Source organism: Sinocyclocheilus anshuiensis, unplaced genomic scaffold (assembly GCF_001515605.1).
Source record: "Sinocyclocheilus anshuiensis isolate Anshui unplaced genomic scaffold, SAMN03320099.WGS_v1.1 scaffold294, whole genome shotgun sequence".
Taxonomy (NCBI): Eukaryota; Metazoa; Chordata; class Actinopteri; order Cypriniformes; family Cyprinidae; genus Sinocyclocheilus; species Sinocyclocheilus anshuiensis.
Window position 1 is genome coordinate 429,009 of NW_015544130.1, and position 13,438 is coordinate 442,446.

Sequence of the window (13,438 nt, forward strand, 5' to 3'; positions counted from 1 at the left end):
CGTCCGTCCGTCCGTCTGTCTATCTATCTATCTATCTATCTATCTATCTATCTATCTATCTATCTATCTATGCATCTGTCTGCCTGACTGTCTTTGTATCTATCTATCCATCTATGCATCTGTCTGCCTGACTGTCTTTGTTTTTGAATTACATAATCAAATATTGTATAATTTTTTTTTGCAAACAGGGTGTAACTGAGGGCTACAATGGGACAATTTTTGCTTATGGACAAACAGGCAGTGGCAAATCGTTCACTATGCAAGGTGTTCTAGATCCTCCATCCCAGAGGGGAATCATCCCTAGAGCTTTTGAGCACATCTTTGAGACAATCCAGGTAACTATTTTGCATATCATGTGATGGTACCATCCATCATAGTATAAAACATCATATTTACTTCTATTATTCATTGACTTGTAATATTTAATATGAATAACAAAGTAAAATATTATAAATACACTACCATTCAAAAGTTTGGGGTCAGTAAGATTTTCTTTTTAATTTAATGCTTTTGTTAAGCAATGGCACATTAAATTGATCAGAAGTGACAGTAAAGACTTGTACATTGTTACAAAATATTTTTATTTCAAATAAACACAGTTCTTTTCGAATTTCTATTCATCAAATAATCCTGAAAAAAATGTATCTCAGTTTCCAGAAAAATATGAAGCAGCACAACTGTTTTCAACACTGATAGTAATTAGAAATATTTCTTGAGTAGCAAATCAGCATATTACAATGATTTCTGAAGGATCATGTGACACTGAAGACTGGAGTAATGATGCTGAAAATTCAGCTTTGCGTCACAGGAATAAATGACATTTTAAATTATATTAAAATAGGAAACTGTTATTTTAAATTGTACTAACATTTCTCAATATTACAGTTTTTACTGTATGTTTGTTCAAAGAAATGCAGACTTGGTAAACAAGATAAATTTTGCAAAAACACTTCTAATGTAATTCCTATAATTAGAGCTATATTCATTGTGATATAAGTGATCTTAAAACTGAACTTATTCTTTATAAAGTGTGCAGAGAACACAAAATTCCTTGTACGGGCCTCTTACCTGGAAATTTATAAAGAGGAAATCAGAGACCTTTTGGGAAAAGAGACCAAACAGAAGATGGAAGTATGTAACCACTGATCACACATAGCTCATTGTTCTCTTGTGTACATGGACTTCATGTCTCAATGCTGTGTGTGTTTAAGCTGAAGGAGCATCCTGAGCGTGGTGTGTATGTACGGGATCTGTCCATGCATACGGTGCACAGTGTTGGGGAATGTGAGCGGATCATGGATCAGGGCTGGAGGAATCGCTCTGTGGGATACACACTCATGAACAAGGATTCATCCCGCTCACACTCCATATTCACCATTCACCTAGAGATCTGCAGCACAGGTTGGTGTCTGAGTCATACACATTTACTAAGTCCTATGTAAATGAATGTATATAAATCATCTCTGTAATCTATTTATGAGCTTAGATGCTGCTGGTGAAGAACATTTGCGTGCTGGGAAGCTCAACCTCGTGGACCTTGCAGGTAGTGAACGTCAGTCGAAAACCGGTGCTACTGGAGATCGCCTTCAAGAAGCCACCAAGATCAACTTGTCCCTTTCAGCCCTTGGCAATGTTATATCTGCATTGGTGGACGGTCGTTCCAAGCACATCCCATACCGCGATTCCAAGCTCACTCGTTTGCTTCAGGACTCGCTGGGCGGAAACACTCGTACCCTCATGGTGGCTTGTCTCTCGCCTGCCGATAACAATTATGAGGAGAGCATCAGTACTCTACGCTACGCCAACCGTGCCAAGAGCATCCAAAACCGCCCACGCATCAACGAGGACCCAAAAGACGCCCTCCTGCGCGAATATCAGGAGGAAATCAAGAAACTGCGAGCGTTAATCTCTGGGCAGCTGGGATCTGTCAAACTCAGCTGTAAGAAACACAACAATTGCTTAAATTTGAATGTGTTTGAATAGCGCATTGTTGAATTTCCTTTCTGTTATCAGCACTTTTGGCAGGTCAGAAGTCAGGAGATTCTCCAGCGGTTCTGTCACGACCCCTGAGCAACACATCAGAGAGCGAGGCAGAGAAAGACAGGATAAAAGAGGTGTGTACAGATTTAAAGTCAGTGTTAAATGTGTTGTTTCCACATATGGATGAGGTCTTCACCTCGAAAGATGAAGGATTTTTGAGGAAACTTTCTGTTTTGTGAATTCTGAAGCCTATAAATACAATTGCCAGAAGCTAAAAGTTGGCTAATACGTAGGCTATAAGTGAACTACTCCACGGTCACATGACTTAAACGTCATTCCTAAAACTCTTTCAGACTCAGCTCTTTATTTAACCCTCATGTGGTGTTCGGGTCCTTTTTGCTCTGAAAAAAAAATATTTTTCCCGAAAATACTAGTTATCTATTTTATACTTCTTAATACTTCTTATCTTTCATTTAGGACTGGTTTTGTATTTATATTTGCTTCTGATTAATCGTAGGCCTCATTTATCTGAGCGTAGGCACCTCATTTTTTGAGTGAAAAAATAATTATTTATTAATAATTTTCACAATATTAAATAAAAACTGAAGAAAATTTGCACTGTTTATCGCACTAGTGTACTTTAATGTTTAATCAGGGAGTTTGTTTTGAAAGGCTTTTATTTTGTACAAAATGGCACAAAGTCACACTTGTGGTGTTCCCGGTCAAAAATGAATAATGCTTTTTTCACTCAAAAAATGAGGTGCCTACTCTCAGATAAATGAGGCCTACGATTAATCAGAAGCAAATATAAATACAAAACCAGTCCTAAATGAAAGATAAGAAGTTGACAAAAAGATTGAATCCAATATTTGGTGATAATATAGCATAATGAGTGATTTATAAGCAATTTTTTGAGGGAGTAACCTTTTTGCTCTGTAACCTCGTAAGTGTGATAGGGTTCTGAACACAACACAAGGGTTAAAAACTAAAAGAGTGCCATTTTAGGCTGTTAAAGCAAACTAGTAAGTAGATGAGTTTTGCTGTTTTGCGTTTGTCAATAGAAATAAATGATCATGAACTCATCTAGTTGGTCTTCTTTGTTTCCAAATGTTTTTGTTTTCCTTCTTGAAGCTCAAACAGTAGAGCATTTGGCTTTAGCAATGCCAAGGTCATGGGTTCAGTTCCCAGGGAAAGCAAGAACTGATCAAACGTGTACCCTGAATGCACTGTATGTCGCTTTGGAGAGAAACATCTGCCAAACGCATAAATGTACATGTACATGTAAATGTAGGAATATGAGAAGAAATTGATGAAGCTACAGGCCGAGTACGATGCAGAACAAGAGTCTAAAGTCAAACTCCAAGAAGACATTGCAGCCTTGAGAACATCATACGAGACCAGACTCTCTTCTTTGGAGAGGTCCAGAGCTAGTCGAACACATACTACTGGTAATGTTGAAACTACAGTTTCCTTTAGGTCCATCTTTAGATTCTATATCTTTGAAATCTGGTCAGATCTTCTAGTTACAGGTGGCCCTTGCGTGGACCAGCATAAAGAAGAACCCATCACTGCACCTGTGGCTTCACAGGAACAGGTGGATGCTGACCACAATGTACCCGAGGTGCTTTGATTTTGCCTGAAACTGGGTTTAAATAGACCATGCGGATGTGTTTTCTAATTGAGTTTTTAATGTATTTTTATATTTCACAAATCTAAATGACTCTTGTTTGTGTAGGAGAATTGGTCTTCTGCTGTTGCTAATGTCAAAGGAGCTCCCAGTGAAGAAAGTTCAGTTATAGATATGGTTGTGGTTGCCACACCCGGTCAGCTGGACCAGCAGCATGTTTTAGAGAGGTGAAACCTCAAGAATTTCAACTTAAAATTGTATTTGTATTAGTTAACTAAACATAGAAACTATGCCATCTGCAGACAAATGGTACTAAATCTTCAACCATTGTATTGACTGAGTGTGCTTTATTTCTTCAAAATATATACCAACTGGTTGCATGATTTGTTTTGGATGTAATGCAGTGACAGAAATAGACTTCAAAGAGACTGAAACTTATTTATCAGGATGGTAGGGCTGAATTCAGGTTAATTGGGACATTTTTGCCAGTCATCTCAATTACTTGATTTCACCCTAATAGCTATAGAAATGATGACATTGATAAACGGGATAAATAATGCTGTCTCCACTATATTTTGTTGGCTGAAAGGCTGCAGCAGCTGGAGCAGGAGTTTGTGGGTGGAGAGCAGGTGAGGAACGAGGAGCTGAAGCAGAGACACAGACAGAGGAAGACTCTGGCCGACCAGAGGAAGAAGCAGCTAATCGAAGCTCTGAGCCAAAGCAGCGAGGACAGTGACAGCGTTCTGCTGAACGTATACGATTCCATTCAGGAGGAAGTCCATGCCAAGAGCAGACACCTGGAGAACACGCAGAAGAAGGTGAGAGATTTCAGTATTTAGATATGATATGAATATTTGACTATTACATACTTACTGTTACTTTAGTTCTGAATAAAATATGTATATTATTTGAATTTATTAGCTAAATGTACAGAAACTATTATTTAAAATCGACCAAAAAAGCGTATAAAAAGTATATTTTTCTTAAATTAGATTTCTAGTTTCACTAACGAGATGAAACTGTAGAACCAGTCCAAAATGTCCAACCATCTGTTTGTGTGATGAACAGCTAAAAGCTGCCAAATTGGAGATCAGAGATCTTCAGGCAGAGTTTGAGATGGAGAGAGATGATTATCTGGCCACCATCCGGCGTCTGGAGCGGGAAGGCCAGCTCCTTCAAGGAATTTTGGAGCGCATGGCACCCCTGGTGCGCAGAGACTGTAACTACAGTAACCTGGATCGGCTGCGGAGGGAGGCGGTGTGGGATGAAGAGGGAGGGACCTGGAAACTGCCAGAGGTGGTGGTGCAGAAAACGACATTACCTGCAGGTGAAGTGCTGTGGAATGTCAGAGAATCTTTATGATCTTTGTTCAGTCAATTGTAAAAGTCGCAGTTCATTTTTATACACTTTACTTTTATGTGCTAATTTCTAATGTGATCATAGAAGAAAACAAAAGAAACTTGTTCTGCACTAAAATTGATTCAGAATAAACGAGTCACCAGTAACAGCAAACCATAAAATAATTATGATACTATTTCATGGATGACAAAAACTGTGGTTCTTGGTCACTGTTTTGCAGAAAATAGTGCATGTTGCAAAGCAAATGTTTCAGTCAGTTCCTTGTGTGATTTAAAGATATATTCTCTCTCTTGCTCTATAGTCCCTCCTTCAGGTGCCATTGCCCCTGGCAGACTTTCAGCTCGCAGGAATTCTGCCTCAGACCTTGCCGACCCTTTTGTGGTATTCAGACACCATTAAAACAAGTTATTCTGACACTTAAAGGGATAGTTCACTCAAAAATGAAAATTCTGTCATTAATTATTCACCGATATATTTTTGATTAAATCTGAGAGCTTTCTGACCCTCCATAAACAGCAATGCAACTAACAAGCTCAAGGCCCAGAATGTTAGTAAGGACATCATTAAAATAGTCCATGTGGCATCAGTGGTTCAACCGTAATGTTATGAAGCTACAACAATACTTTTTGTGTGTAAAGAAAACAAAAATAATGACGTTATTCAACAGTTTCTTCTCTTACGTGTCAGTCTTCACGTTCACGAGAGTACCATGACGCATGCATGTGCAAACAAGCCGCAGCGCATCCGGGTTCTATGTCAGAAAGCCGGCTCCTGCGTCAGCAGCACCACACGTATGCATCGTAGCATTCATAAAATTACGGTTGAACCACTGATGGCACATGGACTATTTTAACGATGTCCTTACTACCTTTCTGGGCCTTGAACTTGTCAGTTGCGTTGCTGTCTATGCAGGGTCAGAGAGCTCTCGGATTTAATCAAAAATATCTTAATTTGTGTTCCGAAGATGAACGAAGGTCTTACGGGTTTGGAACGACATGAGGGTGAGTAATTAATGATAGAATTTTCATTTTTGGGTGAACTAACCCTTTAATTATACACAGATACACTACAAATATACTAATACCAGATTCATGTGCCACATTCAATAATAGGGGGTTTACACTTGAAATTGCTGTCTGAGGGTCATTTTAAACTTGGATTAAAGCAATCCTGTGTTACCTTAATTATTTGTATATTTTTGTGACGTATGCATATTTAATAATAATAATACATCTCTTTATTCCAGTTAATGTTTTTGCTTTCACTGTTTGACATTTTATACTGCTTAGCTGAAACTAAATAAAGCATGTTAGAAGAAGTGTATGTAACAAGTACAAAGTGCATGAATATTTAAAGAGGTGAGCATTGGGCGCAAATGCAGTGAAATTCTGTTAGCACTGTAAAAGCTCTTATAATGAACTAGGGTTAAAAGTAGTCTTGTCCCACTTTAAAAAAAATACAAAATAAGTTTTGTTCTTAACCCAGAATTAACTTTTAACCTAGGTTAAATAAAGATGTTAACCCTGGGTTAAGTGTAATCTGAATCTAAGTGTAAAAGTCTTTTAGATCCACAGAATATTTCTTATGAATATGAGAAACATCCATAGCTTAGACTCGTGTCTGAATGAGTCCAAATCCCTTTTTTAGCAGGAAGAGGAGGAGGACCGCTACAAGGAAATGCTCAAACGCAGTGATAGCGAGCATATCGCCACTAACTACTTCAAGCCAAAACGGAGCAGTCAGCTGTTGGCTGGCGACTCTATTAAAAACACAAGTGAGAGACTGATTTAATATAAACCATTACGTTTTCATATTCACTTGTTTCACTCATGCAATGGTTGTGTTTATAAATGCTGATCATTCTAATAATTTTCTCACAGTGAATTATTCTGGTTCAATCGGTAATGGTCCAGTGCACCAGACCTCTGTTGGGTCCAGTTTGTCTCCTCTAAACGTGGAATCTCTCCTTCCACGCCCCTTCCGTTTGGAGTCCCTTGGAGTCCCACCTGCACATGGCAAAGTAAAACGCAAGAAGAGCAAGACGCTCATCCCAACTGAGAGCAACTGACAGGACATGGTTTGACAAATCCTGCGTATGAGAGCTTAGAACTTCTATCTTTTTAAGCTGCTTTTATCTGTTTTTAATTCATATGTAGATATATAAAGACATATTTTTGTTGTATTAGTGATTAATGACAAACAGGGTAATTTTGTGACCTAACTTTCAATTCTAAATGTCACACAATGTGGCATGAAACACTGTATAACCATAGGAATTTTAACTAATACTACCTGAAGTAATAGAAATAATGCTACCTAATGTGCTGCTCTGGTTTTATTTTGCACTGAGAGTTCAACACAGAAAACCCATTTTGTGGTATTTTAATGTCCGTTACTGTCTATATCATTAAATAAATATTTTTGACCTGAAAAACTAGTCTAATTTGTTTGTCCTTTTTAAGATTTATCCTACAAATGAAAGTAGTCTAATAATTATGGTTATGGCTGATCATATTCAACATGCAGACCATGTAAAACAAAATACATTTTTCTAGGCCACTTACAGTATATAACTAATTTAATGTGAGTGGATTAAAATCAAGTCTCACTTTTGTTCAATAGACTAATATCAACATATGGGTTGCAAATCTTGTTTTGTGTTGCTGTCTTCAATTTGCAAAACCGAATGTGTGTCATGTCTCTCTAGTGCACATTCTGGTGATTAACCTCTTGCAGCCAGACTCAAAACAATTAGGTGTGGTCAATTTAAATCCTAACTTCGCTGCAATGAATAGATAAGTAAAATACATATTCGCTTTGTGTATTTGTGCGACTTTGGAGCCCCCTACAGTTCAATAAGTGGAATTCGCTGTAGTAAAATGTAAGTGTCGTAATTACAGTGGATAGCTGTGATATAAATAAATAAAACTTTAATTGAAAAATCTATTGAATAAATATGCGAGAGTGTTCAATATACTGTTAAATATCTAAAAGACACAGGATTTAAGAAGAACATGTTTTTTTCCCCCTCAACATCATTGCTCCACACTCGATCCCAGTAGGTCGTGGAATAAGCACCAAAAGCGGTTTGCCATCCGCCATAAAACGTCAAAAGAAAAAGACGACGAAGGCTAGCTCTGTTGCTACCGAGAACAGACGTTTTGGAGGTAAGCGTGGTAAAAGAAACAGAAGCTATTCTTATTATTAGTCAGTTTGCCACAAAAACATTTTGAAATTGACATTTAAACGTAAACATATGACCCCTTTAACAGCCTGCTCACAAACTGTGTGAGGGCTAATCAAAATCATCATAGTTTCAAAGCTCACAATTTTTACAGCAGTGCATCACCTGATTCATTTTTTCACATGTGTTTTATTAATCTAATTGCATTGGGATTGAACCAGTTACATTTTTCACCATGGTTTCAACCACAGCCATACCAGTTGTAAAGGTTTAAATTGTTGGTTATGCAAAGCACAGTACTTGGACTTGGATACAGTTTAAGCATAATATTCTGCTATCTGATGATCATACAGCACAGCAACCAGACAAACTTGAAACCAAGTAAGAAATTATTGCTTTATTCATGTGTGTTCCGTGGTTAAACATTGCAGTAATTTATGGCTGCTTTCCATGTGCATTATTGTGTGGATTTGGTTAGATGAGCAGCTGTCAAAGGGCAACTGTTAACTGAGTAAATACAAACAGAAGGAACCATTCTCAGTATAAGTCATGAACTAGGTCACATTGCGAGATAAAGAACTTTAATGACAGATGAATCTGAGAGGCCAGGTAACATGAACACCAGTCTGTTGGTTGCAACTCAAGATAATGCGCTAATCCACTGAAGTGCTGTGTCAGATCTCACTGACCGGTGTGTAAAATGAGGAGTTTGACTGATAGCTGATCTTTGGAAGCCTGGGTTCCTCAGGTTCAACAGTCTCTGGTGAAGCAGATATAGCCTCCTCCATTGTATTTGGAAAAAAACAGGAAGTGATTTTCTAAAGCAACTGATTAGCAAAACAGTAATGATTCATAAAGAGTTTTGGAGCAGGATTTTGGAGCATCTACTTAGGTCTAGTTCCAAATTAAAGTTATTAGGATCACCCGGAAAAGTAAACATACTCTATTATCGCAAAGGCATCCATTTGTTATAGTCACTATTTAGAATCAATAATTAATGGACTAAAGGTAAAGTGCCACACTGTATTACTTGAAATTGTTAAAAGTGAACTGTGCAATTTCTGTGCAACTAGTACGAATCGCAAAAATAATGACCATTGGTTGAGCTGATGTTGGTCAGTATGTTTTTACATTTTTCAGAGGAATCAGCCTACCAGTGGCTTTTAACATTATAAAATTGCACACTCCACTTTTATTATTTGGTTGTTAAGTCAGACGTCATGTGTCACAGTTTCTGGGTCCAAACCATACAGTCTATGGTCCAAACGCTTCTTCAGATGCCAAAAGCAAACAACAAACAATGATAATATACGCTCAGTGTGTGCTGCAGTCCTACTGAAAATCATGAACCAAATTTTTATCTCCATACCCCAATCTTACTAGGCTACAGAGTGATTATTGTTTTAAAAAATGTTAAAATATTGGTGTCCAGGACACCATGAGACTGGAGATTACACTGTGAGAATGAACAGTGCTCATAAATGGCTGTTGTAATGGTATTCTCACTTAAAACGGAAAAGAGGCTTAGACCCAGAAGCATTATTTGATATATCACGACTGGAGAGAATAGTCAACAAATCTCAGTTTTTCAGCAATCCTAGTTTTCGTAATGCCTCTCTCCGATCCCTTCCGATGCTAGGAACCGACACATTGAAGCCTTTGGAACGAGATGATGCATGCAATTCTGCTTTTATGGAGGCCGATTCATTAGAATTAATTTGTGTGTCTGTAAAATGGTTTTTGGTTTCTACTGTAGAAGAACTTGATTGGTGGTTCTGAGAAACTGCATTTAAGACTGTGATGTTAGATCCTGACAGTCCCATCCCAGTGCGTTCCAGTGTAGCAGATTTCCTGGTTGAAGCCATATTGGCATGCTGTGGAAAAGAAGAAGCTGCCAAAAGATCGCTCACAGACCTTTGGTGGAGAGGACTGCAAGTTTGTACTGGCTGATTTGGAGCAAGACATTCCTTTGTGGTCTGGTTTTGCACCAAGTTTGCTGGGGACTCTGAATGCTTTTGTCGTTGACAGATTGGGTTCTTTGTATCCTCCTTGAGGAGTCCCAACTTGCAAAGAGCCTCCACTCTTACGTTCATTAATTTATCCACTGTCAATACTCCTGAGTAAGGCATGGTTGAGTCGATCTTAGGGTTGGAGGCTTCTTCCTGGTTCACTGGGACCTTGTGTGGGGTTTTCATTTTAGGTTTAGGGGCCACAGGTGGAGGAGTGGGCTTGGAGCTCCTACTTGTCATGGCCTGTGTGAGAGTTTGGGATCCAGAGATGCCTCCCTCATGATCTTTATTTGTAGAAAACTGCTGTTCTCCGGTTTTGGCTTCTGTAGCATTGGTTCTCCGCATCGATGCACTCTTGCGCAGATGCACCAGAGCCTCATACGAGAGTGGTCCTCTACGTGCCACATTCTCTGGCTGATGTTTATTCTGTTGTTCTTCAACTATGTCTTTACTGCCTTTGATTTTATGTGGAGGTGGTATCAGTACCACATTGACTTCAGAGGGAACCCGTGGAGCTTCTTGATGGAGCTCACAAGCCACTTTGGGTGCCGTCTTTTTCTGGGATGCAGCTATTTCAGGTCTGGTTTGGATTTGTGAGTTGTGGTTTGCAAGGACAAATGGAGTAGGAACCATATAATTCAGAATGTCATTTTGCACTAAGCTGCTAGATGAGAATGGACCTTCAAATTGGCTTTTGGGTACATCTACAGACAATAAAAGAAAATATATTTTACTGCATTATAGGCAATAGTAGTTATAAATACTACATGAGCAACAACACACCTTGATTAGAAACCTTGCTGAGTCTTGTTGACGAAGAGAGGTGGGCCGCTTTGTTAGCCACATTTCCTCGAGCTGGCAGCTGATCAGTCTCATCATTGGACAGGCCACTGTCATCCGCCGTATCCAGTGACTGAATGGTCTCCTCTAAGTACATGAGACAAGCCTTCTCCTCAGCAGAGAGATACTCCAGACTTTCATCACTCTAAAACATAAATTATTTGCATTTGTGGACGGATTTTAATGTGTTTATTAAAGGGATAATTCAACCAAAAATGAAAATTCCGTCATCATCTTCTCACCCTTATTTTGATCAAAACCTGTATGACTTACACTCTCAGAAAAAAAGGTAGAAAAGTTGTCACTGGGGCAGTACCTTTTCAAAAGGTACAAATATGTACCATTTAAATAAAAATTTTGGTACTTGCATACCTTTGTACTACTTGCACTTTCTTCTGTCTTCTTCAGAACACAAAAGAAGATATTTTGAAGAATGTTTTTGTCTTAAAGGCAGTGGGGCCCAAAACAACCCTCAAAATATCATCTTCCAAAGAAGAAAGAAAATCATATTGGTTTGGAAGGACATGGTAAATGATGACAGAATTTTTATGTTTTGGTGAACTAACACTTTAATATATTTTATCAGCGTTTTCTAGACACATCAAACAACTGGAGATGTATAGCGTATTTAAATGTATTTTAACAATATGTACAGTATGTATTCATAAAAAAAGTATGTCTTACGAAGCATGAATTGAAGCTGACCATGCTGTCACAGCTGCCATTACTGTCAATCTCGCCCATTGTGTCGAGGCATTTGCCATCTTGCCACATGACACTTATCGGCATTTGCAAATTATGGAAACCTCCACCCTGATATGAATTCAAAGTTCTTTACAATGGTGATGAAACTGCATTTCCCTTTAAAAAAAGATCATATAAAAAAATGCTTGAGCAAGCATCTTGATATGCATCCTTTGAAAGAATTGGTTATATTAGTAATAATAGTGGAAATTGTAAAGCAATTAAAATTGTAAATACATGAACTTAAATTAGCCAGGAATTGTTTGTATTTTTGTGTATGGTATATTAAATGATCAGATGATGTGAATGAGATTACAGCAGACGTTACTCTGAGCTTCTTTAGTTGGATCAAGTCCGGCATGAATGGAAGATAGTGAACCATCGGTTGGTTTAAAGCAAAACTTTGACCTCCAATTCAGAGTGCACAATGCTAAATAGACAAAAATGTTAAATGTGCAAAAAGTTCTGCTCATCAAGTTTAATTCTTTAATATTTTGTACTACAGAAATGGTTTCATATGTACACCTTATGAAAGATCAGCAAGAACAATGTCAATACACTTTGTTTTATTAGTCATGTAAAAGGCTCTCACTGTTATAAATTTGCATATGACGTGAATGATAACGCATTTTTTTCCTTCAGTGATTACATTGTTGGATACAATGCAAATGTAAGAGCAAACAGGATTTCTTTGTAGATAGATGAATGAAGCAGTTGCAGTTTAATGAAAAATGAAACCATCATCAGTATAGCACAACATTTGTTTTCGAATCTGTCAAAATATCATTATATTTTAAAAGTTGATCTGCAATAATCGAACTGTAATCAGTAAGCCATATCGCAATGAGTGTAGAAGCAAAGTCCATTTCCACAGACATACTAAACCCACTGGCCTTTTTTAATCTAGTTTATATAATCTTAATAACATACTGCTAATCAAATGTTTGGTTCTCTTTGTAATTGCAACACCAGTATGTGCTTTGAAACACCAACGTCTTTTATGCAATTCTAGAGAAATAATCTATGATCATAATAACACTGAAATGACTTTATTATACATGTATGACCTGTATTACACAAGAAAGCACACTTATCTAGTAATTTACTTTAAGGGTATGTGAAACTATCAGTATCAGACTACACTAGAAATGAATTCACAGTGTTTAACACATGGGTAAGACACATAATAGGCTATAGTAAATAACAGCGTGTATATTTATTTAAATCTGATTTTAATTGATACATTTCATCACATTAATTACAATTGCATAATTCATTTTCTATTCATCTCTGGTTAAAATTCTGTTATAATTTGCCTTTCCCTTAAATTAAAATCTTAAGAATACTTATATGCAGAAATAAATATATGAATCCTGAAGCATGCCTTAATAAAAGCTTACCTCTTGTGCAGAAACGAGATGGCAGCCCAGCAGGTTCACGTGCTTCTACAGTGTCAGTGCTGTGAGGTACAGTGAGGTGTCAGTACTGTACATAAGGAAAATCTTCAACCAATCATTTGCGTCTCTCTCCTGCAGCAGCCAATCAGAGAACAGACCGGTGAGTGTAGAGAAAAAACGAACGTTCGTTTAAAAACAGTAGTTTAGTGACTGGAAAATACATATGAAAGACGCGTAGTATATACTTCACTACACATACTACTTCTCTGCACACGCCTGGAATGACAAACACACGATG

The 13,438-nt window shown here is 37.7% G+C and overlaps 2 protein-coding genes across 4 annotated transcripts in view; one reads left to right on the forward strand and one right to left on the reverse strand.

Moving 5' to 3' along the window:
• Window positions 1–7,390, forward strand: part of kif17 (kinesin family member 17) — a 17,259-nt gene extending 9,869 nt beyond the window's left edge. Inside the window, exons 5-14 of the mRNA XM_016494599.1 lie at window positions 1,487–1,939; window positions 2,014–2,114; window positions 3,272–3,428; window positions 3,510–3,601; window positions 3,716–3,834; window positions 4,197–4,425; window positions 4,676–4,934; window positions 5,268–5,347; window positions 6,614–6,740; window positions 6,847–7,390. Of these exons, the coding sequence (XP_016350085.1) occupies window positions 1,487–1,939; window positions 2,014–2,114; window positions 3,272–3,428; window positions 3,510–3,601; window positions 3,716–3,834; window positions 4,197–4,425; window positions 4,676–4,934; window positions 5,268–5,347; window positions 6,614–6,740; window positions 6,847–7,034 (1,805 nt within the window). The 3' untranslated portion in view covers window positions 7,035–7,390. The remainder of the gene's footprint in view (window positions 1–1,486; window positions 1,940–2,013; window positions 2,115–3,271; window positions 3,429–3,509; window positions 3,602–3,715; window positions 3,835–4,196; window positions 4,426–4,675; window positions 4,935–5,267; window positions 5,348–6,613; window positions 6,741–6,846) is intronic.
• A 1,045-nt stretch (window positions 7,391–8,435) lies between these two features.
• On the reverse strand, window positions 8,436–13,311 carry LOC107694864 (specifically androgen-regulated gene protein-like). 3 transcript variants are annotated; one of them, XM_016494557.1, is made up of 5 exons: window positions 13,144–13,311; window positions 12,060–12,173; window positions 11,684–11,860; window positions 10,943–11,144; window positions 8,436–10,863 (listed from the first exon to the last, which is right to left on the reverse strand). In XM_016494557.1, exons 3-5 carry the CDS (start codon window positions 11,786–11,788, stop codon window positions 9,731–9,733), a joined length of 1,440 nt encoding a protein of 479 aa, XP_016350043.1. In that variant the 5' UTR covers window positions 11,789–11,860; window positions 12,060–12,173; window positions 13,144–13,311; the 3' UTR covers window positions 8,436–9,730. The 3 variants fall into 3 exon arrangements, with proteins under 3 accessions (XP_016350043.1, XP_016350044.1, XP_016350045.1); XM_016494558.1 differs by lacking the exon at window positions 12,060–12,173 and having other exon boundaries at window positions 13,144–13,183; XM_016494559.1 differs by lacking the exons at window positions 11,684–11,860; window positions 12,060–12,173.
• Window positions 13,312–13,438: the final 127 nt, after the last annotated feature.

What these genes read in the sequence shown, in the direction of transcription:
- LOC107694864 (XM_016494557.1), bottom strand. Translation starts at nt 11,788, where the DNA reads ATGCCGATAAGTGTCATGTGGCAAGATGGCAAATGCCTCGACACAATG. An exon ending in TCAGCTTCAATTCATGCTTC is followed by an intron (nt 11,145 to 11,683) that starts GTAAGACATACT and finishes TTTATGTTTTAG; the next exon opens with AGTGATGAAAGTCTGGAGTA. An exon ending in CAGCAAGGTTTCTAATCAAG is followed by an intron (nt 10,864 to 10,942) that starts GTGTGTTGTTGC and finishes TATTGTCTGTAG; the next exon opens with ATGTACCCAAAAGCCAATTT.